Source organism: Bos mutus, chromosome 13 (assembly GCF_027580195.1).
Source record: "Bos mutus isolate GX-2022 chromosome 13, NWIPB_WYAK_1.1, whole genome shotgun sequence".
NCBI classification, from domain to species: domain Eukaryota; kingdom Metazoa; phylum Chordata; class Mammalia; order Artiodactyla; family Bovidae; genus Bos; species Bos mutus.
The window spans coordinates 10,136,629-10,160,980 of NC_091629.1; the positions used below are offsets into that span (position 1 = coordinate 10,136,629).

A 24,352-nucleotide genomic window follows, 5' to 3' on the forward strand; every position below is an offset into this window, starting at 1 on the left:
AAAAACCAGTTCCTTGTTTTCTGTTCTACTTTTTTCTTCCTGATAACTGTCTTGTATTTTATTTTTCTAAGGCAAGGTTCTGCTTGTAAAATCTGCCACAGTAAAGACCCTCCTGCCCATTTGAGGTTACAGCTAGGTGCTCCTGGCCTTTCTAGAAAAGCATTTATAATTTGAGAGTGTGACATAGTTGTTTGCCTAATGTGTTATCCTTGACAACGTGCTTTCACACACATGATAGTTTTCAATTCTTCAGCAATATCTTATATTCTTATCCTTCCACAAAGGCACAGGCACATAGAAGGTGTTTAGTAAATGTGAGTGGCTTGACTATGGAGTTAGGTCATACACAATTACCTTGATTTTACAGCTATGCAGACAGAGAGGTTAATTGATATGCCTGAGGTTACAGAGCTTCATATGGACAATCCACAGCAATATTCTTTAATATGATGACCCGAGGACACCTCAACGTTTTTTTTCTTTCCCAAGAAGATTATGTACAACAAGTCACAAATCTATTTCTCATTTGTTTCATTTCAATAAATATGTTTTAATGATTGCTTTTTAATAATCTTTCCATCGGACTCCAATATATTACACAATTATCGTCCCATAAAGTCAGGAGTTAAGCTATAGAGCTAATGAAATTGTAAGAACATAAAGGAGTATAATTTTATAGTCCTGTTCTGATTAAATATACAGAACTAAAATTACTTTTTAATTTTTAAAATACTTTTATTTATTTATTTTGTTTATTGCTGTGCCAGGACTTTGTTGCTGTGAGGGCTTTCCTCTAGCTACGGAGAGCAGGGGCTACTCTCTACTTGCGGTACGCAGGTTTCTGATTGTGGGGGCTTCTCTTGTGGCCAAGGACCTGCTCTAGGGCATGCAGGCTTCAGTGGTATCATGTGGACCTAGCAGTTGTGGCTCCCAGGCTCTAGAGCACAGACTCAGTAGTTGTGGTACCCAAGTTGCTCTTCCTGCACGTGGGATCTTCCAGGATCAGGGGTGGAACCAGTGTCTCCTGCACTGGCAGGCATTCTTCACCACTGAGCCACCAGGAAAGACCCTATTTTGTTAATTTTAAAAAAAAATGAAAAGAAGGTGTACATAAGTGAAAATAATGATAAAAACATAGATCCTTTCTCAGATAAATGGATTTTGGAAAAATCAAATTACCATTTTCTGTTCTGTTAATAGGAATAACTAGCTGTCATAATAGAACACAGATTCAGTATTTTTTTTAAGTTACCATTGAATAGTGATGTTTGTTTGCTTTACAATTATTCTTGTTAGTCGCTAAGAAGTGAAATGAAGTGGCTCAGTCGTGTCCGACTCTTTGTGACCCCATGGACTGTAGCCTACCAGGCTCCATCCATGGGATTTTCCAGGCAAGAATACTGGAGTGGGTTGCCATTTCCTTCTCCAGGGGATCTTCCCAACCCAGAGATTGAACTCGGGTCTCCCGCATTGTAGGCAGATGCTTTACCATCTGAGCCACCAGGAAAGCCCTGTTAGTCGCTAAGTTGTGTCCAACTCTTTTGTAACCCCATGGTCTGTAGCCCATCAGGCTTCTGTGTCATGGGATTTCCCAGGTAAGGATACTAGAGTGGGTTGTCATTTCCTTCTCCAGGGGATCTTCCCAACCCGGCTATCAAAGCCAGGTCTTCTGCATTGGCAGACGGATTCTTTACCACTGAGCCACCAGGAGAGCTCTTGATTATACTACAGACCCTGAAATTCTTGGTCTATTGATAATGTAACAAGGAAACTGCCTGTTTACACACACACACAAAATATTATTCCAAAAACATTACAGATTTGAAACCAGAATTCTTACAGTTCTTGATGCTGCCTGTCCTAGTATACTATCATATTTTAGGAGTTGCATTTCTCTAACTTGTTTCATCTTTCTTCTCCTATTATATTTTGAATTTATTGTTACTTCAGATACAGACTCGGAAAGGAAGTGATCCATTTTGTGACTATTGTAAATTTGATTATTTTTTTTTCACTAGTTCATGGGAGGTTTCAGACAATACGATTAAAAAGAAAAGTCATGCAGTCTTTTTATGGCCATAGAGGAATACATGTCCTACCTTAGATTCAGTCTACTTTATCCATTTTCATGGTTGAATACCAATACTTATTATCTCATCCTGCAGCAAATTTTAGAGGAAGTATATATAGAGGAACTTTACTGTTTATTAGGTTAAATTATGTTTTAATCTCTTCTACCATATAAGTATTTCATCCTAATGTTCCTTAGTGTAACATTTACTGTTTTTGTGGAAGGATGCATAATTAATAAATCATTGCCAATTGGTTGTGGGTTTAACTGGCAACCTAAATGCATTTTTAAAATTTCTTTGAGAACTATTTCTCTTACTTAAACTGTAATGATCCTTCATTCATGATAATCATCCTGAAAGTATTAAAAGGTGAACACTTGGTGAGCTTGTAAAATTTATAGGGAAAAAAAAATTCAAAGGAAAAGGAGAAAGCCAAAACGAACTGAACAGTGAAACAATTGCCATTTAGGTATGAAGTGATTTGCTGTTATGGCTATTGCTGTGTATGCAAGAATGCTTAACATGTGTTAATATAATGTATATGCATCCCAGAAACTATATATATATATATGTGTGTGTGTGTGTGTGTGTGTGTGTGTGTATAGATATATTTATATATTTAAATAAAATTTATTTGATAAATGTATCATACAGGGTTCAGAAAACCCAGATGCCATAAAACGCTAATTATAAACTATCAAGAAATAATTCCAAGAAAAATGTAGATACAGATGTTTTTATATCATATCACTTCCCTCTATTTTAAATACATAAAGTGCAAACCATAAAACACTAATTATAAACTATCAAGAAATAATTCCAAGAAAAATGTAGATACAGATGTTTTTATATCATATCACTTCCCTCTATTTTAAATACATAAAGTGCAAAATTGTATCTGCATGGCTTTATTTAGGCTCTAATTCATTTGCATTTATACAATTTTGTTATCTCACATACTAAAGCTCCCCAATATCTTCATTTTCTAAAACTTCCCATAGTACAAGATAATGACAGATTGAACCATTCTTCCTTTATAATATTGGGAGTGAAAATAACTAAATAAAGTAGCAAGGAAGTAGGAATCAATGACCTACAAGAAATAATTATATTTAGAACAGAAAGTTTATTCTAATGCCACCCTGCAACTAGTAGGTTATGTTGTCCTTGGACAAGGTATTTGATCGTCCTGGGTGCATTTTCTCCTTCTAAGCCCCACTTCCCTTTAATCTTTGAGATGACATGGAGAGGTTTGTTTCACACAGGGCTCCTGTCCATATCAGGCCATATCCCATTTCTCTGCTCTGAGGATTCCAGAACCTAAGAGCTAATTTGTCCTTGAGGCAAAAGGCCTTGTACTTTCCCAGGCCTCCTCAAATCCAGGGTATGCTTCCTAATTCCATTTCCTTTCCCTCGCTGTTTTATTCCCAACTGTTTAGGCAAATTCCTTTATCCAGCTATCATATCAGAAGATCTCCCCATTATGGTTTTCATTATCCTGAGCCAAGTTGTACAGGCTTCTTCAGGGGGTACCTGCCTCACTCTCTTCTTTTAAAAGATGCTCCAGCTCTACTTTGTCAGTTCAGTAATGGGCAGTCTTTAAGTCAGAGGGTTCAGTGATGTGTATTTAAAACATGGATATGTTCACTTCAGTTCATTCGCTCTGTCATGTCTGACTCGTTGAGACCCCATGGACTGCAGCACACCAGGCTTCCCTGTCTATCACCAACTCCCAGAGCTTGCTCAAACTCATGTCCATTGAGTCAGTGATGCCATCCAACAATCTCATCCAATGGATATATTTCCCACATCTAGATATTTGAAGATTTCACATAAAAATATAGATTTGTCTCCTTTCTTGAGAAATCAGAAGCCCTGGAACACTCATCCTACATTTCCACTCAGTGGCAATTGGCTAGAAAATTTACTCTTGGTGTGCTCTCTCCAATGTCTCCTTCATCAATTTCTTCTTTCCTACCCGAGACCATTTCTAACTTATGTAGAAATGAAGTTGGAAGCCCCTCTTTTAATATAGAGCTGTTCTTGTCAATTTCATCCTGTTGTCTGCTTCCAGATTTTCTATGGGGTACAATCATGAAAATGAGAGTAGGAAGCATTTTAAGAATATAGCTTTAGGGACTGCCTTGTGGTCCAGTGGTTACGAATCTGCCTTCCAATGCAGGTGATGTGTTGAGGAACTAAGATCCCACATGCTGCAGGGCAACCTAGCCCAAGTGCCACAACTAAGGCTTGATGCAGCCAAATAAATAATTTTTAATAATAATATTAAAAATAATATATCTTTAACTTATGGCTCATCTTTGCTTTCAGGCCATTAAGTGCATTGCTGAATAGCTGGCATATGAAAAACATTCAGAAACTGAAAGCTAGAAGCAGATTAAAACAATTGTGAGAACTGGCAGCGATATTCAGGAAAGCAAATGGATGTTTGTATTGTCAAATTTAACTGAAAGCCCTGCTGTTCAAATGTAGTTTTCAGACAACTAAGCCCTAATACTCAGGACTTTATGTGTTGCTTTGATAGTAATAAAAGAGAGCATGACTTTTAAAAATTGGATGTCCTACTGCATAAGGAGAAGCCCAGTTAGATTTTTAAGGGAGATGAGGTAGGAAGTTAAGGGTTAAGTGAAGGTAAGAGTGGTTAAAATTGCAAGCTTTGGGTTTTTTTTAAGGTACATGTATAAGCTATTAGACACCACGTTGCTGTTGTTAGCGAGTGAACAAAAATGAGTTTAAAGTAATTCTTCTCCAGTTGCATTCTGCTAGGCATATGATTCATACTTGGGAGCACATGCTCTGCAATCAGACCCTTGCTGAGATGCTGTGCTGCCTATTAGATACATAGCTGGGCCATAATGGAAACAAATGAATGTTTTGGCAAGGTTTGCAGGGCAGAACACAGAGAAAAATAAAATTCTGTTCCCTCTGACTCGAGCAGCATGCTGTTACCCACCTAACTGTTATAGAGACAGACATAAAAGTTCACGTTTTCAGTACTGTGTCTGGCCCTTGTGTCCTGGAGAATAATACCACAGACAGAAAAGAGAACAATTTCTGTCTCTGAATCTTCCGCCAAAGCCCTGCATGCTCTGCCCTAAGCTGACGCCTGATACCATTTCCTGCCTTAATTTCACCTAGTTATTCCAACTCTTTTCTGCCTCCATACTTCATGTGCTTCACTGTATCATTTCTAGAAAAAAATTATACTTACTTAAGTAACAAACTTATCTATGTCTTATGAAATGGAAGGAAAATTAAAATACCTTAAAAGAAAAGAATTGACAAATGCTTGTGTAAGCCGAAATGGAAGCATATTTTAACTGGTGTTAACACTCCTTTTCTGTATCTGTCCTGTGGAATGAAAAACCTGTTCTTAGAAATTTATGATTCATTACAAATCATACAGAGGTCAAGTGAAAATTAAGCTTAGCTTTAATCATAAAAAGGTGAGTATTACAGGCTCTTGAAAATAATGAAGCCACATTTTTTAAAAGCTGGTGTTGTTCAGAGATTGTATGCAGATTGGCTTCCTGACTGACATCCTCAGGAACTAACTTAGGAGACATTTTAAGGATGAATATAAATTTGGAGAAAGGATAAAGAATAGCTTCCATAAGTAGAGTTTCAGAGTTTTTGTTCTTGGACATTACCCTTGGCTATGGCTTCTCTGAGTTGCGTACTTTGTATCCAATACAGAGTCTGCTATAGAGTAGGGGACTGTGACACTATGACAGGTCCTTGTGCTAATTTTGTGCACTCTCAGTTCTAATTCTAGACAGTTTATTTGTATACATATGCACACACACAATTGCTTTGTTGATGTTAGTAAAAAAAAAAAAAAAATTGTTCATTTTAAATGTAGTTTTAGCCATGCTCCTGATTTAGCTTAACAAATGGCCTCTCATTATAAGCTGTGAAGCCTGGCCTGACTCGCTCACAGGGAGCTCACATGGCCCAATTACTTACTGCAGTAAGTGAGTAGATGAACCATCTTTATGCTGAACAACCCCACGCCTTTGAGGTTTTGAAGTGAAAAGATAACAGGCCAAGAAGGCAAAGTGGAAAAGATAGGACAGTATCAGGTGAAGAGAGGCAGACGTGTTCCTGAAAGAAATCTAAGAGAAAGCCTACACTTGGCCTCATTAATCTTTTCCCAAATTAAGCATTTCATCCAATTGATAAAAGTGGTTTTATTCTAAACATGATATGTAATCGTTTCCTAAAAGACTTGGCTGGCTTCTAGGAAAATGTGGAGAGTCAAAAGCTTCTTGTACATTTTCATGTTAATATTTAATCAGGATAAAATAGCAGAGTTTTAGAAATTCTATGCTTTTATTCATGCACTCTATAAAATGTGAAAGAATAGCGCTCGAGGCCAGTGGTATTGCAGTCCTCTTCCTTTTGCATCGCTTCCTGCCCCTAGTCTCCTCCTTCTCTGGACCTTTCTATGCTGCTCTTCACAGCTGTCCTCTCTGCACAAGCAGAGGACACTGTGCTCATAGCCAGCAATGGGAAGAACCCTGAAGCTGTGCAGCACACTGGCCCCAGTGAAAAGCATGATGCCATTTTTCTTGCTACTAAGACCAGAAGTCTTGATGATGCTGTTGACTCTCTTCTTCTCCCTCTCCTTAAATCCATGACATGCTCACCAAGAATCATCTTCCTGCCACTCCAGCTCCTATACTTACCACTTACCTAGTATACTTCAAGCCACATATATTGATACTAAGTATGACTTGTTCTTGCTTAGTTGCCATGTCATGTCTGACTCTTTTGTGACCCCATGGACTGTAGCCCACCAGGTTTTTCTGCTCATGGTATTTCCAGGCAAGAATACTGGAGTGAGTTGCCATTTCCTTCTCCAGTGAGATTGCTGGGTTATATGGCAGTTCTATTTCCAGTTTTTTAAGGAATCTCCACACTGTTCTCCATAGTGGCTGTACTAGTTTGCATTCCCACCAACAGTGTAAGAGGGTTCCCTTTTCTCCACACCCTCTCCAGCATTTATTGCTTGTAGACTTTTGGATCGCAGCCATTCTGACTGGCGTGAAATGGTACCTCATTGTGGTTTTGATTTGAATTTGATAATGAGTGATGTTGAGCATCTTTTCATGTGTTTGTTAGCCATCAGAATGTCTTCTTTGGAGAAATGTCTGTTTAGTTCTTTGGCCTATTTTTTTATTGGGTCATTTATTTTTCTGGAATTGAGCTGCAGGAGTTGCTTGTATATTTTTGAGATTAATTTTTTGTCAGTTGCTTCATTTGCTATTATTTTCTCCCATTCTGAAAGCTGTCTTTTCACCTTGCTTATAGTTTCCGTTGTTGTGCAGAAGCTTTTAATTTTAATTAGGTCCCATTTGTTTATTTTTGCTTTTATTTCCAATATTCTGGGAGGTGGGTCATAGAGGATCATGTTGGAGAGTGTTTTTGCCTATGTTCTCCTCTAGGAGTTTTATAGTTTCTTGTCTTACATTTAGATCTTTAATCCATTTTGAGTTTATTTTTGTGTATGGTGTAAGAAAGTGTTCTAGTTTCATTCTTTTACAAGTGGTTGACCAGTTTTCCCAGTACCACTTGTTAAAGAGATTGTCTTTTCTCCATTGTATATTCTTGCCTCCTTTGTCAAAGATAAGGTGTCCATAGGTGCGTGGATTTATCTCTGGGCTTTCTATTTTGTTCCATTGATCTATATTTCTGTCTTTGTGCCAGTACCATACTGTCTTGATGACTGTGGCTTTGTAGTAGAGCCTGAAGTCAGGCAGGTTGATTCCTCCAGTTCCATTCTTCTTTCTCAAGATTGCTTTGGCTATTCAAGGTTTTTTGTATTTCCATACAAATTGTGAAATTATTTGTTCTAGTTCTCTGAAAAATACCATTGGTAGCTTTATAGGGATTGCATTGTATCTATAGATTGCTTTGGGTGGTATACTCATTTTCACTATATTGATTTTTCTGATCCATGAACATGGTATGTTTCTCCCATCTATTAGTGTCCTTTTTGATTTCTTTCACCAGTGTTTTATAGTTTTCTATATATAGGTCTTTTGTTTCTTTAGGTGGATATATTCCTAAGTATTTTATTCTTTTCATTGTAATGGTGAATAGAATTGTTCATTCCCCTTTTTTTCTCTATAAAACTGGTAGTAAAAATAGTAATCATACCTCTAATGATTCTTTTCTTAATCTAGAAAAAATGACTAGTAGTAAGAATTTGTCTTACTACTGTTGTATCATGTTTAGTATATTCTCAGTGTGTCCTAATTTTTAAAAATGAATGCATTATAGATGTCTATAATATTCAGATTTTGGTTCTATTGAGATTTAAATTTAGGAGATATGACCTTAAACTGACCCATAATAATGTGTTTTCCATATGAGTTTTACCGAGGATAGTGAAGTTTGACATCCATTAACAAACAATTGCCAAATCTCACTGTATATTAATCAACTATATTAATATTAGTTTTAATTTATCTATTAATATTAATTTTAATCAATGTAATAATCAAATGTATGTTAATAATATGTAGTTAAGAGCACACTATTATCTTTCTCTACATTTTATATCTACAAGGCCACTTGAAAACAAGGATTTTTTTCAACTATGAAAATGAATATATAATACAGTCTTTAGGGAAAACAAATGAAACCAAAAAAAATCTGTGTTTCTGAAATGATAGCCAGCACTACATGCATTCATGGTGTGCCAGTATGTGTGATAAATTTTCAGCATTCAACATCCATTTGATTCTTGGAGAATCTGTTACTTTCATCATCAAATAGCCCCATCTGTAGAACTAGGAACCCTCTTGTCACTTTAACCCATCAAATAGCTCTAAACAGATGTTATTTTCAGATATTTATGTCTTTTTTCTTTACTATTTCCTGCTCTCTCTGTCCCTTCATCTCCATCATCTAATTTTATCCATTAAACAGAATGATGACATTCCCCACCCCTACCCCTGAATGAAATTCAAATCTAACTCATAACAATATGCTTTTTCTTTTCCAGATTCCTGTCTTGGTCACACAGATAAGTTCGACCAATCACCCAGTGAAAGTGGGCCTGTCAGATGCATTTGTCGTTGTCCACAGGATCCAACAAATTCCCAGTATGTAGAAGAAGGGTAATCTCAGAGTCTGAGTGCTGTAGGGGTAAATTGAAAGGAGGTTGATTTAGGCTAATTGCTGCTTCTTAATTATATTGTTTGGCTTATAAGTCTAATTGGCATTTGCTATCTCTCTGGTAGTGTTGAACTAATAATTTAGGAGGAGTGAAATTAAATAGCCAAGCCAAGACAGCTTGGATTCTTTGGAATAGTTTGGTTGTGCAGATATATTTCTTTTATTAATAGGAAGAAGAACTTAAAAGAGTGACAAGTTATTTGACTGATAGTTGTGTGACTGTTTAGTTTACATAAATTTCTCAGCAAAAGAACAGCTTTGTGCCATTCTATATTTAAAACATTCTTATAAAATTATTTGAGAGTCTAAAGGAAGATTTATTTTAAAAAGTATAGAAATTGAGGTTAAAAAATATTGACAGAGCCATACCTATCACATAATATATTTTATTTTTTGGTTTAAATCACTTTTGCCTTTCTAGTGCAGTTTATATTTTTAGAATAAAAACATATATGTTACTTGGGCAGCTGGTCATCATATTAAAAATCAAAAATGTAACTGCTATTTGTAGTAGTTCTGATCATGTAAATAGCCATTTCTTGAAAGCTTCTGTTTTCAGAAACCTCCCTCTATTTCAAGAATAGCCCTAAAGGTTGCTTGGGTATGGTAGTACCAAAGGTGATTATTATTTGTGTCCTGGATGTATTCATGTAAAGCAAGAGGTTACAATATAATACATCTCAATATTAGATCATTCCTTTCCCTTTTGTTCAAAGGTCTTGTTCCTCTTTTATTTCCTTATAGCGGTAGACTTGATTTATCACATGCGTATGCTGTTTGTTCTAGACTTGTGCTACATCTGTTTAATTATGTCATCTCTCAAATATAGAAAGTAAATGCAGTGCAAATTAGACTTTTCAGAGCAGTGGATTGGCTGGAAACATTATAGGGGTTATCTTATAATTACAGTTTAGAATGACATTCATTTGTGGCAGTTCTGTTTGGTGAAGACAGTGAATCTTCCATGGCTGTTTCTCCTTGTTCACTGAGAATTTGTGGGAGGTAATATTCCAGCCAACTGTTAAATCAAGGCAGGTTTTCCAGAAGCAAACCTGTACTGTGAACAGAGCAGAGACATATCCTTATGTGCAGGCAACATAAAGGCATCCTGACAGAACTCTTAGACAAGAGGCTGAGCCCTGGAAGAGGCCAAGTTGATTCCTGTGTGAGGAAGAATGTTCTCACATTTTTCCTTTCAGAGGTTTTCAGTCAAGCATGACCTGAGCCAATTATCACTCAAGTAAAAGGATCGCTAGTTTTATTTGTGGCTTCTTTCATCCCAGAAAGAATTTTATTTGCAGCTTCCTCAAAAGCCATCCTGGTACACATTGATATTCTGATATATTATTGTTTGAAGAAGATCCACCAAAGTAAAGGAATTTTTTTTTTTTTTGCAAATGTATTTTAATATTCAATTATTGTATCAGAGGGGACTTCCCTGGCAGTCCAGTGGTTACAACTCCCCACTTCCACTGCAGGGAGCACAAGTTCAGTCCCTGGTTAGGGAACCAAGATCCCGCATACTGCTGCTGCTAAGTCGCTTCAGTCGTGTCCAACTCTGTGTGACCCCAGAGACGGCAGCCCACTGGGCTCCTCTGTCCCTGGGATTCTCCAGGCAAGAACACTGGAGTGGATTGCCATTTCCTTCTCCAATGCATGAAAGTGAAAAATGAAAGTGAAGTCGCTCAAGTCCGACTCTTAGCGACCCCATGGACTGCAGCCTACCAGGCTCCTCCATCCATGGGATTTTCCAGGCAAGAGTACTGGAGTGGGGTGCCATTGTCTTCTCTGAAGATCCCACATAAGGTGAGGCAAAAAATAAATAAATAAATAAGAAGAAGGAATAGAAAATTTATTGAATTGAATAAAAGTGAAAATATGACATATCAACTTAAAAAATATATGGGAAAAGGACCAAATTGAAAACAAAACTGTCAGAACTGACAGATGACAAAATTGTCCTCAGACAGCATCATCCCTAAATGCAATTTTTGCATCCCTTGTGACATTGTAATAGGGTGACCCTTATGTTTGGAGGGGAAAATATCCTTCTTAAGTATAAATTTCATTGAATAAATTGGCAACGTTAATATAAATTTTGAGAACAGATTACATCTGAAGTTTGGGACTCAGCATTCATCTAAAGGAAGTACTCAAGCTTTGAGTTCAGGGAGAAGCTTCTCTCAGGCAGGCTTTGCGCCAGAGTGATGTTCACATTTCCTGTTAACCTCAGTGTCATCTTGAGAAAATTTGCCAAGAAGGAACAGAAGTCCTGAGTTTCCAGTCCACTCATCCCTGCCGTTAGATGGGACCATATTTTAGCAAGAACATTGGAATTGATGTGTTCTACTTAAAAGTCTTTGGAGAAACAGAGAAATTTTAATCTCCTTGAAAATCTGTTCCCACATTTATAAAGTGTAACAGTATGTGTTAGGAAGTTCAATGTAAAAGACATGGTTGCATGGTTGCATTGTATTCTCAGTCAGGGGGAAAAAAAAAACAGCTTACTTATTTATGCCAGAGATTAGGCTAACCCAAGAATACCGTAATACAAGTTACACAAGTAATATTTTTTTGAGGAATTAGATGATTCCTAGAGATCAATATGCTACTTACTTGCACAATCAGAATTTAGATAAATATTTAAGTTCTTTTCAAGATTCTGTTCCCTTACTTAGCAACCTTGCTTATTAGGAGTCATCCTTATAGGGAATTTAAATCTTCTATCTCTGTTACCCCTTTTTCTTCTCCTGAGTGAATTTAGGGAAAACTGATCATTATCTTCAGTAATGGGTGGTTTTATTTCTTCTGTATTCCAAGGTGCATTATTATACAGGACCTCATTCTCATAAGATCGATTTTCTATTCTTTTAATCATTTTGGTTGGAGAAGGAAATGGCAACCCACTCCAGTACTCTTGCCTGGAAAATGCCATGGATGGAGGAGCCTGGTCGGCTACAGTCCATGGGGTCGCAGAGTCAGACAGGACTGAGTGACTTTACTTTCTCTCTTTCTATAGTTCCTTTTGGAGAAAGAAATGGCAGCCCACTCCAGTGTTCTTGCCTGGAGAATCCCATGGACAGAGGGGCCTGGTGGGCTACAGTCTATGAGGTTGCAAAGAGTTGGACAAGACTGAGCAACTAACTAACACACAATCATTTTGGTTACCTGGGTTATAGACTGTAGATCCTTGGCTTAATCTAGCCATGACAACACGGGAAAGTATGACAACCATGAGAATAATTCTTCCCAGTGGACCCACAATTAGTATACCATTCTTATCAGATTTGGTAAAGGTTTGGTAAAGCACTCAAAAAGGTATAAGGCAAATGGAATTTGTTTATTATGAAGATTCACCTCCCTTTCATCATAACGTCGACAACAAAACAATTTTTTTTTCAGTTTTTAAAGGCATCCAAATAATAAATGTTTTCCTTATTACTTTCACCATGGCTTATTAAAATAGACTTTACCTTTCAAAAAAGATTAGGTGGTCTGATAGTTTAAAATATCAAAGGGAATTCAGGCATTGTTAGTAAGTTAGTAAACAGTTCTGAGGTTACAAGGGAAATTCCTTTCCTCCTTCAAAAAAAAAAAATGAAAAATGTCTATGATGAAATTAATCCTTATATTTGAAAAAAGTAAAAGATAAAAGCTAGTTAATAGTCCAGAAAGTTTAAGGGATATTGTCATGTGAATACTGGCTATGAGACCTTGAACATTTTATTTAATTTCTATAACTTTCTTTATGTGCAAAATGACCATCTTGGTATCTAAAGATACAATGTGTGTATAGCATGTGGTACCTGGCACAAAGGAACACTGTATTTGTATTTGCATGTATGTTTATTCATCAGAATCAACGTTGCTACTTTAAAAAGACAGTAGTGCTGACTGAGGTGTCCATACCCAGACCCAGTGCCCTGGAGAGTGAGGCCACAGGGAATTTCCACTCAAGGACACTTTGACACTCTCTCTGAAACTCATTCTTTCTGATTATGACATCATTTGTTTGTTAACCTATTGTATTGTCTGTTGGTTGTATATGTCTGCATTACCTTCTGTTTTTCATAAAATATTTTATAGAACTTAGAACAAAAACCACAGAGATAAGTCAGTTCAGTCCCCAAAGGAACAGATGTGAAAAATAGGTCTACATGTAGGGAACTTGTTTATAAATTATAGAAATATGAGGTAAAAACATACTTGGGATTATGAGCACAGTCCATATTAATTCAAGGGAATTTTTAAAACAATAGAAAACCCAAAGAAGGAAATTAAAGTGCCCATAAATCTACTACAGAGAGATAACAATCAATATTTCCTTGTATCGTCATCCAGTATTTTGTTTATAGTGTATACAAACACACACAGGAAGAAAATTGGTATTATCCTGTAAATGTGTTTAGCGCCTGTTTTTCTTATATACAACATTTTTTTTTCTACACTGCTAAATACCTGTCTAAATGTGGTCATCAATAGCTGCAACAAATTCCTTTGTTTCATAATTTATATAATTTGTTTCTGTACTGGTTTGTCATGTAGGTTGCTTTTCATGTTAATTATCAGTAAAACAACAGTACTGAACATCCTCTTTTTAAATGTTTACACATATCTAATTCATAAAAAGTGAATATGCAACCCTTAAATGTTAATGGATTTTTATGTACATTGACAAAGTGTTTTCTATAAAGGCTGTAACAATTTACTCCCCGGGCAGCATCATATTACATACCCTTTTTCCCCAAATGCTCTCAGACAATATTATCATTTTTTAAACTTCACAGATTTGATATGCGGAACATGGTATTTCATTGTTGCTCTAATATTCTTGTGATTACCAGAAAGTTCTAACATTGTCATCTATTCATAGATCATGTATAATTGCCATACGTTCTTGCTAAGTAGCTCTACTGAATAATTGTTTCTCAGTCTCAGCTTATGTCCCTCCAGATCCTTTTACACAGTACGTAGAGGTCTTGGATAAATGGACAGTGCTCACTGATACCGTTCATACTTGTTTGTTTCTCTCCTCCCATTTAACATTTTGAATTTCAGTCAGTCTCCAGAGTGCTGACTTTCCCCATCATCCCTCACCTTTTCCTTCACCTTCTGAGCTTAATGAGCATAACATTTCCAGCAAGAAATGCTGAAAGTCCACTCGTGTCTCCATGGTTGGCTTATTTGGAAATTCAAAGCTATGTCATTTCAGTAACGTCAAAGTTACAACTGCATGTAGAATTCCTGTACTAGAAACTAATCTGGAAAGCAGCTGACCTAACTTGAAATTGTTCTACTACAAGTTAAAATAATGACAATTTCTCAATCCCTTAGAATACTCCACTTTTTTCTTCCCACCAACATACATTAACTGGCTCTTTCTTAACACCAGTCCCTTTCTCATCGGCATGTACTATTTTAAATATACTGACATTGTTTGTGCCTTCACTTTGTTGGTTATTATTATTCACAGCTCAATGAGAAATAGCATTTTCAAAAATAATTTGGGAAGCAAATGTATTTTAAAAATACTTAGAGATTTAGGGAACTCTTTAGCACTGTATATAGTTTACCATACATGGTTTCCTTATGAAATTACAGAATAGGCAGCAATTTTTCAAAGAGCTTGATCAAAATTATGTGCACAGACTAAAAAAAAATGTAGCTTAAACAGAAACAGAGATGCACTTTTATTATACAAAATACCTTAAGCTTTAATTCTAAAAAAAAAATAATAATAACAGCATAGACCAATACTATTCAATAGAACTTTCTGTGCTGTTGAAATGTTTTAAACCTGAATTGTCCAGTATGGACTTACTAGCCATACGTGACTACCATGCACTTGAAATGTGACTGGGGAATTGAATTTTTAATTGGATTAAATTAATTTCAATTGTAAGAGTTATGTATGACTCATGGTTACCATATTGAATAGAATGACAATGAACCGTATGTATATGTTGAAATAAAATATTAAATTTCAAGTATAATATTTATATTAACCTACTTTTTACTTCTTCTTTGTCTTTTGAAAGGCTTTAGGATTTTAGAAATGATTCAGTGATACATTTTCAAATTTAAGCATTCTGCTTTAACTGATTTTGCCCATAAAAAAATGTGTATAATTTTGGACTTGGTAGTAGGACACATCTATTATAATTACTTAGTAACTAAAATGAAAGAACATGTTGACAATATTTTTCCTTAATTTTTATACACTGCAATTAAAGCTTTTTCAGAAGACCTGAACCTCATCTATTATTTTCAAAGTTATCAGGACTTTTCTCATTCATTTAATGACGGATCGATCTACAAACCCTTCAGTAAATTGTGTCATCTTACCTTGTCTCTCCTCAAAATGAAAAACACTTCAAAATTATTCATTTTTACAGAAGATAAAATTGCTTCTCTTTACTGCACAGCTTCATTAGGTACTCCGTTGTCAAGTACATACTAGCTCACTCCAGGCTCAACAAAAGGAAGCAGAAATAGAAATCCTGACATTTTCCCCATCGAGTCACCGCTCATAAAACTCTTCAAAGATAGAAAGCATTATGCAAAGTGATATTTTATTGCTTTAATACATATGGTTCTCCCATACCCTATTTGATTGATCCTGATTTTTCAAAAGAAGCAAAAAACAAGAATTTTTTAGATATTAGAAATCACTGATTAATTTTGACATAATTGAAATTTTTTTTAGAATTTTTATGAACACGAATAATGAGAGGAAAATCTGAGAGGTTCAGATTAGCACCTCATGGTCACCTAAATTTTATGTTGCCTTGTCCAGTGCTAACTTATATTATTGTTTAATAGGATTAGAACTATAGAGAGAATTTTAAACCATTTGAGGCAGGGATTTCCCTGGTGATCCAGTGACTAGGACTCTGTGCTCCCAGTGCCAGGGGCCTGAGTTCGATCTCTGGTCAGGGAACTAGATCCATATGCTACAACGAAGTATTCACATGCCACAGCTAAGACCTAGTGCAGCTAAATAAATAAGAATAAATAAATATTTGTAAATGTTTGAGGCAGAAGTTTCTTCTATTGTAGATGCTTTATTTCACAGCTCCAACCGGCTAATTCTTTTCATGTATTGGATTTTTGTGTGGGAAGCTTATGACTTCTGTAATAGTGCACTTTTTCACTCAAGAGTCTTTTTTTCCGAGTCTTAATGCTGGGAATGAACTTGTCATTGAGTTTTGCAATATATGATATTTACATTAAAGAGTACTCTCACCAAATGGTGCTGTGTGCTAGGCTCAGTTGGGACTAGAAAAGAAAATAAGAAATAATCATTAGGGACCAGTCATTAAGCATTGCAACACATAGATAAGAACGTGTTAGCTAATCATTTACTTGACAATTCAGACAAGATATTAAAATATTTATATAAATGTAAGAATCAGACAATTTAGGAAATTTAGGAAATAACTCATACATTCTCTCTGTGAATGTTAGTTTTCAAGCAGACAAATAAACTAGATCATCGCTAATCATGCCACAGGGTACTCATTAAACTGTTTCCATTTGAGCTAGAATGGATATTGATTGGAGAGAATTCCTGGTGCTTCCATATGATCACTCAGTCCCTCCCGCTGATATTGTTTAAAATATCTAAAAAAGTGTAATTCGATGGTTATGCTTGAATCATATTGCCTTAAGATTTTGATTATTGAATTTTATTCTCTATGTGTTAGCTGCTGAGAGATTTATTTCATTTCATTAAAAAAAATTTAAAGCCCTTCATGGGTATTATAGTTGATCTTGGTTTTGTAAAGATGTAATAAAACGGTTGAAGCTGCATCACAACAAGACAGAATGTTTGGTTCACCATTATTTTGGCTAGCTTCCAAGAAGACACATGAGTGAAATACATTTCTGGAATCAAATGAAAGTTTCTAGCATTGGCAGGAGCTACCAGTAAATACATTCCTAATTACTTGTTTTTGACAGGGAGATGTCTGAAATACAACAGAAATGACCATTTGGAAGCTGTCATTAATTGGCAGGTCATCAAACAAAACTCATTCTTATTGATTTTGGTTTTGTTAAATTCATCTCCTCCCAATTGTTGGAGGTGTCTGAGCAGGTGATAGAAGTAGCATGGCAGAAAAGGTCACTCCTTCCCCTTACCCCATCTGCTTCATCAATAATAAACTCCCAGAGGCTTCACTGTCATGCCCATTGTTTGAGCTTTTCAAAGTACAGTATGAAATTCAAAGAAAACTAGTATTTAAAGCACCTACTAATATGATAGATACTATGCAAATTTTAGGATGAAGAAGGCTCATAAAGCCCCATCACAGTGATCCCAGGGCAAGTCCATGTTATTTATTTATTTCTGAGAGCTAAATTGTTTAGCAAAATGTATAGGAAACCAGTATATAGGAATGTATACCATTTAGGCAGAAGCTGAGTGATGGTTTCATATGCCTTAAAAGTTGAGAGAGAGAAGACATGATTCATGTATATCAAGACACCTTACTAAATACCATGAAATTAGCATTTTCACTAATGTTGGATAAAATTTCACTTGAAAATTATATGTGCATCTTTTGTTTATGCCAAAAAGATGTGAATTGGATTTCTAAGCAGTTTTTCCTAATCTGAGAAACCTGAAGGTGTATTCAGTGAAGGGCTCTATATGCATCCCCAGTCCCCACAGAGTTCATTTTGGGCTACTCCCTCCCCTTCCTCTTCTGCTGTAGAACTTCATGGAGAATAATCAGAAGTGGGTGAAAGAATATGTGTGGAGAGAAAAGGAAGTGTGTGTAGGTTGTGAGTAAATATTTGACTTCCCTCCCAGATGTGTGGATATCTACATTTCCTGATCGTGGTTACTAACGGACAGCTTTCTGTCTTCTGAGTTACCACACTCCTGCTTCATGTCCTAGAGGGCATCATTGTTGGGTCTGTTGACTTCAATCAAAATTTAACCTTCCCTAATATAAAATGGGAGACAAAATCCCAGAAGCCTAATTTCAGGGCCTAAATCTATAGGAATTAGATCATTACATGCAGTATGATCTATGGTTGCCATATTGAAATTAGACAAAAATTATGTCTGACATTTTCTGAACACCTACTGTGTGAAAGGGATTATTCTAAGCAACTTTCATTTACTATCTCATCTTAATCCTCAAAACAACTCTGTGATATAGGTACTATTATCTCTATTTTATAGATGAGAAAAGTGAAGGACAGAAAAGATAACAAGAGCCCAAGGTCATGACATACCTAGTAGCAACACTAGGATTTGAACCAGACTGTTCAAATGCATAAATTTTTTTGTTAACACTATGACATATGACTTCCTAAAATCAATGTTTTAAATATAATTTATAGCTTGTCAAATAATTCCTGATAGGTATCATAGTATCCAGAAATGCATTCCTGTTATTGTAACCATTCCAAGAGCTAGGTAAAATGCTGATAATATTACATTTCTCTTTATACTTACCAAAGTCAGGCAAGCTAATAAGTATAAGGCTCAGGTCTTTTTTTAAAGTAGATTTTGAATACGTATCATCAGTGTCTTGTTTTGGTATAAGATACACTTGCTTGTATTTATCTTATTTTTTTTTTCTAATTTTATTTTTTTTCTTAAACTTTACATAATTGTATTAGTACTTATTAAAGTTCTTCTCAAAGTTTTCATCTAACCTATTCTTCAGGAACATGGCTGGATTTGCTGATGAATTATTATAAATTCCTACATGCAATATAAGTGTTAATTATTAACCTTCATTGGATATGACACTGTATATTTAATAAATAGCAATATTGATTTAATGATTTAAGTTGTGTCTTCAATTTTATTAAAGAAACTTACCCTAAACCTTTAAAACAGACTCTTATTCTAGCTAAACCAGGTGTATTTATGCTATGAAAAAATTTTGATTGCTACCCATTCCTAAAGGACTCACTTTAGCTTCAGAGAAGTGGGATTATCTTACCTTCTTGATTTCATATGTCAAGTTCTTTCAAAATGTATAAATCTATCAAGAAATTATCTTAAGTATACACTGGGTTTGAAAATAGATTTGAACCCTGTTAAATAAGTGAGAAATCTGAGACCCTAATCAACATTTTCAATTTCCTGATGAAAAGACTTCTGGTACATGGTCACTGAGTTTCAGATTTTGATACTCAATCTTTTTACAGGCTTTGATTATTTAAATTTTTTATTTTAAAGTCCCATCAGGTGAAAAGCATGTAACTCTACATTCACTATTAAAGTGCAGTTTTTTTATAAGTGAAAAAATGTTGAAAGGGGATTTTTTTTCTATTTTTTGTTTTTCCAGATGTTCGAAGAAGAACAATTTATGAATACCACCGAGTGGAACTACAGATGTCAAAAATCACCAATATTTCAGCTGTGGAGATGACCCCACTGCCTAGTAAGTTAACATGGAAACAAAACTGGGTGGGAAAACAATTTGCAAGTTTGATGATCTGGTCTATTTATGCATGGGTCTCTGGATCCTGCATATATATGGGGATGCGTGGGTGATTTCAATGTTAGTGGCGTTATCTTTTTTTTTTTCCTCTCCTCTTCATGCTGCCAATTAGCCTTGATGCATCCATTCTCTCCTGTTTCCTAGCGTGTCTCCAATTCAATGGTTGCGGCCCCTGTGTATCCTCTCAGATTGGCTTCAACTGCAGTTGGTGTAGCAAACTTCAAAGGTAAAAGAGAATAATGCAAAACATTTAAAAACTTTGTGAAGACGTGTTGCTTGTACTCTTCCATTGAGTTTTGAATGTGTAAGATGTGTTGACTGGGTATGCATGAACAAATATACACGTGTTAAAAAAAAAATACACCAAAATGCTCAGATGAGGAATTGTCATATTTTTCTATGTTTGCTCAAAATGACTAGGAATCTTTGTAGTCCATACGATAATCATCTGACCTACTTCTAATCACGATGGGGCTTAAGATTGATGATGGTGATGGATGAACCTATAAATTGATGCTATTGGTTCATAGTCTTCAGAAATCATGATATGACATATCTTCACAGTAACAAGGATGTTTTATGTTTAATCACATGAACAGTCTTAGCAAATTCCTATAAATATCTCAGAGGTTACCAACCAGGATTAGAGGTCTAGTCGGAGGCTGAGGAATGTGATGACCCTAACTGATCTGTGCTACATAAATAGAATGTGGGGTTTGGGCCTGGGTTGTAACTAACTGACTTCGAAACTTAAGCTGCATCACTTGCTGGTGTCAAAGAGGTTTACCAATTTTCATGAATGCAAAGAGGATTTTTCAGTCTGTAGGGTTTTTCAGAGACTGGATGATCATTTGTTGGAAATACAGAGTGAAGACATTTAAATGTGTTACTCAACCATTTTGTGCATCGGTTATGTCCCAAGTGCTGGGAGAGCAGCAGTGGGTCATATAGATCAACCCACTCCAGTATTCTTGCCCAGAAAATTCCATGGACAGAGGAAGAGGAGTCAGGCGGGCTACAGTCTATGAGGCCGCAAGAGTCAGACACGACTAAGTGACTCACTTCACTGCCCACCATGGAACTTCCAGTGTGTCTGAGAATAAGTCCCCTCTCACCTTCAGAGTTCATGAAAAATCTGCTTCTTGCTCCAGGAGGAGAACTGAGTCTTCAGGTTCCTACATGTTCCACCAGAGCTTTCTGTTTTATAAGAAGCCGGTGTCTTATCTTCTTACTGCAGCCTTTGATGTGATGATAGAGGCATGTTCAGGAAGACTTTAGAAGTTACTGAAGCTTAAAGAATAGAATTCCAATTCCTTGATAACAAGCTTTTGGAAACATGTGTAACTTGCTGACTTTAGGACAATCACTATAATATCATAGAGAGAGTAGTAGTATTTACTGTAACTGTTGCTTTATTTTCAATGTAACATGTTGTTCCAATAATTTCCTTTGTGCAATGAATTGCTAATAATGCAAAATCAAGTAGGCTATTCATGTTCTTAAAAGTAGATTCTTGGCTGTCTCTCCAGAGTGGGAAGAACTGCTATAAAATTAAGGATTTATAATCCTTTAGATTCAGATATTGCTGACAATGCATACAAATTACATGCAGATCAGAAGTTAGTCAAAATCCATTTAGATGATGACCAAAATGAATCTAAAGATATGGCATTTTAATATGTATATTTAAGTAATACTGAACTAAAACATGAAAAATGCCCAGAAGAATGAAGTAGAAGGTTTTGATTTGAGGTGCAAACTTAATTCAAGTTCCAGTTTAGTGTTCACCAACTTTCCTTCATCTGAGTCTGTGTGAGGTGCCCAAACGCTGTGGTTCCTGGCATGGGTACATCTGTGCTCAGTTGTTCAATCCTGTCCTACTCTTTGCAATCCCATGGACTGTAGCCCCCCTCCAGACTCCTCTGTCCATGAGATTTCCCAGGCAAGAATACTGGAGTGGGTTGACATTTCCTTCTCCAAGGGGAGCTTCCCAACCCAAGGATCAAACCTTTATCTTCTGAGTTTTCTGCATTGGCAGGAGGATTCCTCACCATTGAGCCACCCGGGAAGCCTGTGGTTCCTGGCATTCTGCGCCAACCTCTACGTTTAGCATCTTGCTCAGGGCTTATGGACGTTTGTCCCTTATTGGTCTCGTCTGCTAGGCTCTGAGTTTATTAAAAGTAAATTGTCTCCATATCTCCACAGCCTAAGGATGTACCTGCTACTGCAGAAACATGAATGAGTGAATGACTGATGGTTAGGTTCCAAATGACGGAATCTTGAGTTAGTTTGGGAATGAAACGTCTCACAGGATGAGGGATATTCAGTGCTGAAACCAGGAACATTGACAGAAAACCAGGATGAACTAGCCACCTCACCTAGAGAACTATTAGGACAATTCTCAACTGAAATAATGATATTATAAATGAAGGTTTGGGACACTAGTCTAGAAATCTACCTTCCACTAACCATTTCATTATTTTTTAAAACATTTTTGATGGAAATGTATGTTTAGGGTTCCAAGCAAGCAATTTTGACAATCAAAACGCATCAAGTGACAAACTTCTTTGTACTGTTAATGCTCCCATTTTATTGAGAAGTTTCTCTGACATATATCGTTCCAAGGAATTTCCAAAGATATTTAATTCACACAACATTTTTGTAGTTGAGGAAACTGAGGCTTCCAGGAGCTAAGTCACTCGTATATGATCTCAGAGCTCTTCAGTGATGAGTTTGAAACTCAATCTCTGTGACTTCTGGCCTTCTGGGGATTTTTGTTTGTTTGTTTGTTAATTGAAGGATAATTGCTTTACAGTGTTGCGTTGGCTCCGGCCTGCCATTTTGATATCTCACCTCTTCTGCCTCACACAGACCAGGCCACAGGTGTACTAAGCTACTTAATCTTAACCACTTCTTGATAAACAGTTGACATACTATGGGAAATGAATATTTCTGTAATTGAGGGTGCAAGAAAATTACATGGTTTTGAAGTTGACATGAAAAGAATGCAGAAGAGAATCAAGCAAAGCATGACTTTTATATATTACTGAAAGCATAGGGGTTTTTTAAGATTAATGGAAAAAGAAAGGTGATGATGCATATGAATGAGGAAGGAATTTGTCAAAGAAGAGTATTAAAGAAAACTTCAAGTTTTCTGCATGTTACCATTTGGTGTTTGGTTGCATACCAAACACTAGCTTAAAATCTTGGATTTATTTTTAATTCATCAGCAACTCAGTTATATACATATCAAGACCTGCTTAATTAATTGGTTTAACTATGGCTCATTGCACTTTTGTTCAACTTAATTTCCCCACTGCATTTTATTAATTTCTCCTTAGGCCTGTGAGCATCAAAAACTTCACTTTTGCTGCCCAGTAGCATTTCCCTAGACTTTAGAGCTTTTGTTAACAAATTCAATAAAACAAGAAGCATCTTATCCTAAGGAGCATGAAAATTGCCTCTCAGACTCTTTTCTTCCATGCTTCTTACCTTTCCCTTTGTGCTTTCTTATCCCTGAATGATAATCAGTTGGTGGCAATTACTGAATTCTCAAGTTGGCCTTCCTCTAAAAAGATAATTTTAATTGGTTTGTTTATTTCCTTTAACTCCCATTTTTCAACAAACCAAAACCAAGGCAAAATGTTTATAATGGCTAATCCAAGGTCTAAAGGAATTTGAGTTATAGGAACATTTAATGAGATCGATGATCAAAAATGTTTTCTCAGAGGAATTCCCCAGTGGTTAAAACTCAATGCTTTCTCTGCCTTGGGCCTGGGTTCAATCTCTGGTCTGGCAACTAAGATGCTGTAAGCCATTCAGTATGGCCCACTGAAAACATTTTCTTGGGATAGGTGGTCATTTTTTCTAGGTAAGATTGTTTTTATTTCTTCACTGAAAGCTGAGAGGCCCTGAATCAACCACTTTCACCCATACCTTTTATCTTCACTTATTCAAAAAAAAAAAAATTTAGTATCTCATGTTTAAGTTACTATCCTAGATTGGGAAGTCAATAGTAACTGAGAGAAAATTACTTCTCTCATAGAGCTTAAATGTTTAGTAAGCAAGATAGAGTTTAAGCAAAGAGATATGCAGGAAATTAAGTTAGTAGTGGTGAGTGCTAGGCCAAAAAAAATAGGATATCAGAAGGTAAAATATAGCAAAACTGATAAGAATAACAGGAGTGTACATGTTGGTTTCATGCTAAGTAACCATTGTCTTTGTGAAGAGACCTTGGTTTCATCAGCCATCACCTTCCAAATGTTCAGTTTTTAACTGAAAATGTTGGGTTGGTCAAAAAGTTCGTTATAATTTTTCCATACGCTGTTATGGATGTTACAAACATTTTGACAAAGCCAGTATATTTTGGCTCTTAAAGTACTCATTTACTCATTCATTTACTTAAAAATGTTTTGACTGCTTTCCACATTGATCTGAACAGCAACTGTTAGTCTAAGCACTGAGGTAGTTAGAAACCTAGTGATGCATCAATCAAGGCAAAGTTCTCATGGAGCTTAGAGTGTAGAGTCTTAAGCTAGAAAATGAATGAACTGATAATTAAATTAAAAAGTCAGTTGATGATGAGTGGTCTGTCAAGTTTAGAGA

General features: G+C 36.0%; 1 protein-coding gene across 2 annotated transcripts in view; it reads left to right on the forward strand.

Annotated features, from left to right (window-relative positions):
* Window positions 1-24,352, forward strand: part of PLXDC2 (plexin domain containing 2) — a 425,012-nt gene that overhangs the window by 301,752 nt on the left and 98,908 nt on the right. For both annotated transcript variants that reach the window (XM_070380982.1, XM_070380981.1), the window contains exons 7-9: window positions 9,106-9,205; window positions 19,592-19,687; window positions 19,892-19,973. In XM_070380982.1, the coding sequence (XP_070237083.1) occupies window positions 9,106-9,205; window positions 19,592-19,687; window positions 19,892-19,973 (278 nt within the window). The remainder of the gene's footprint in view (window positions 1-9,105; window positions 9,206-19,591; window positions 19,688-19,891; window positions 19,974-24,352) is intronic.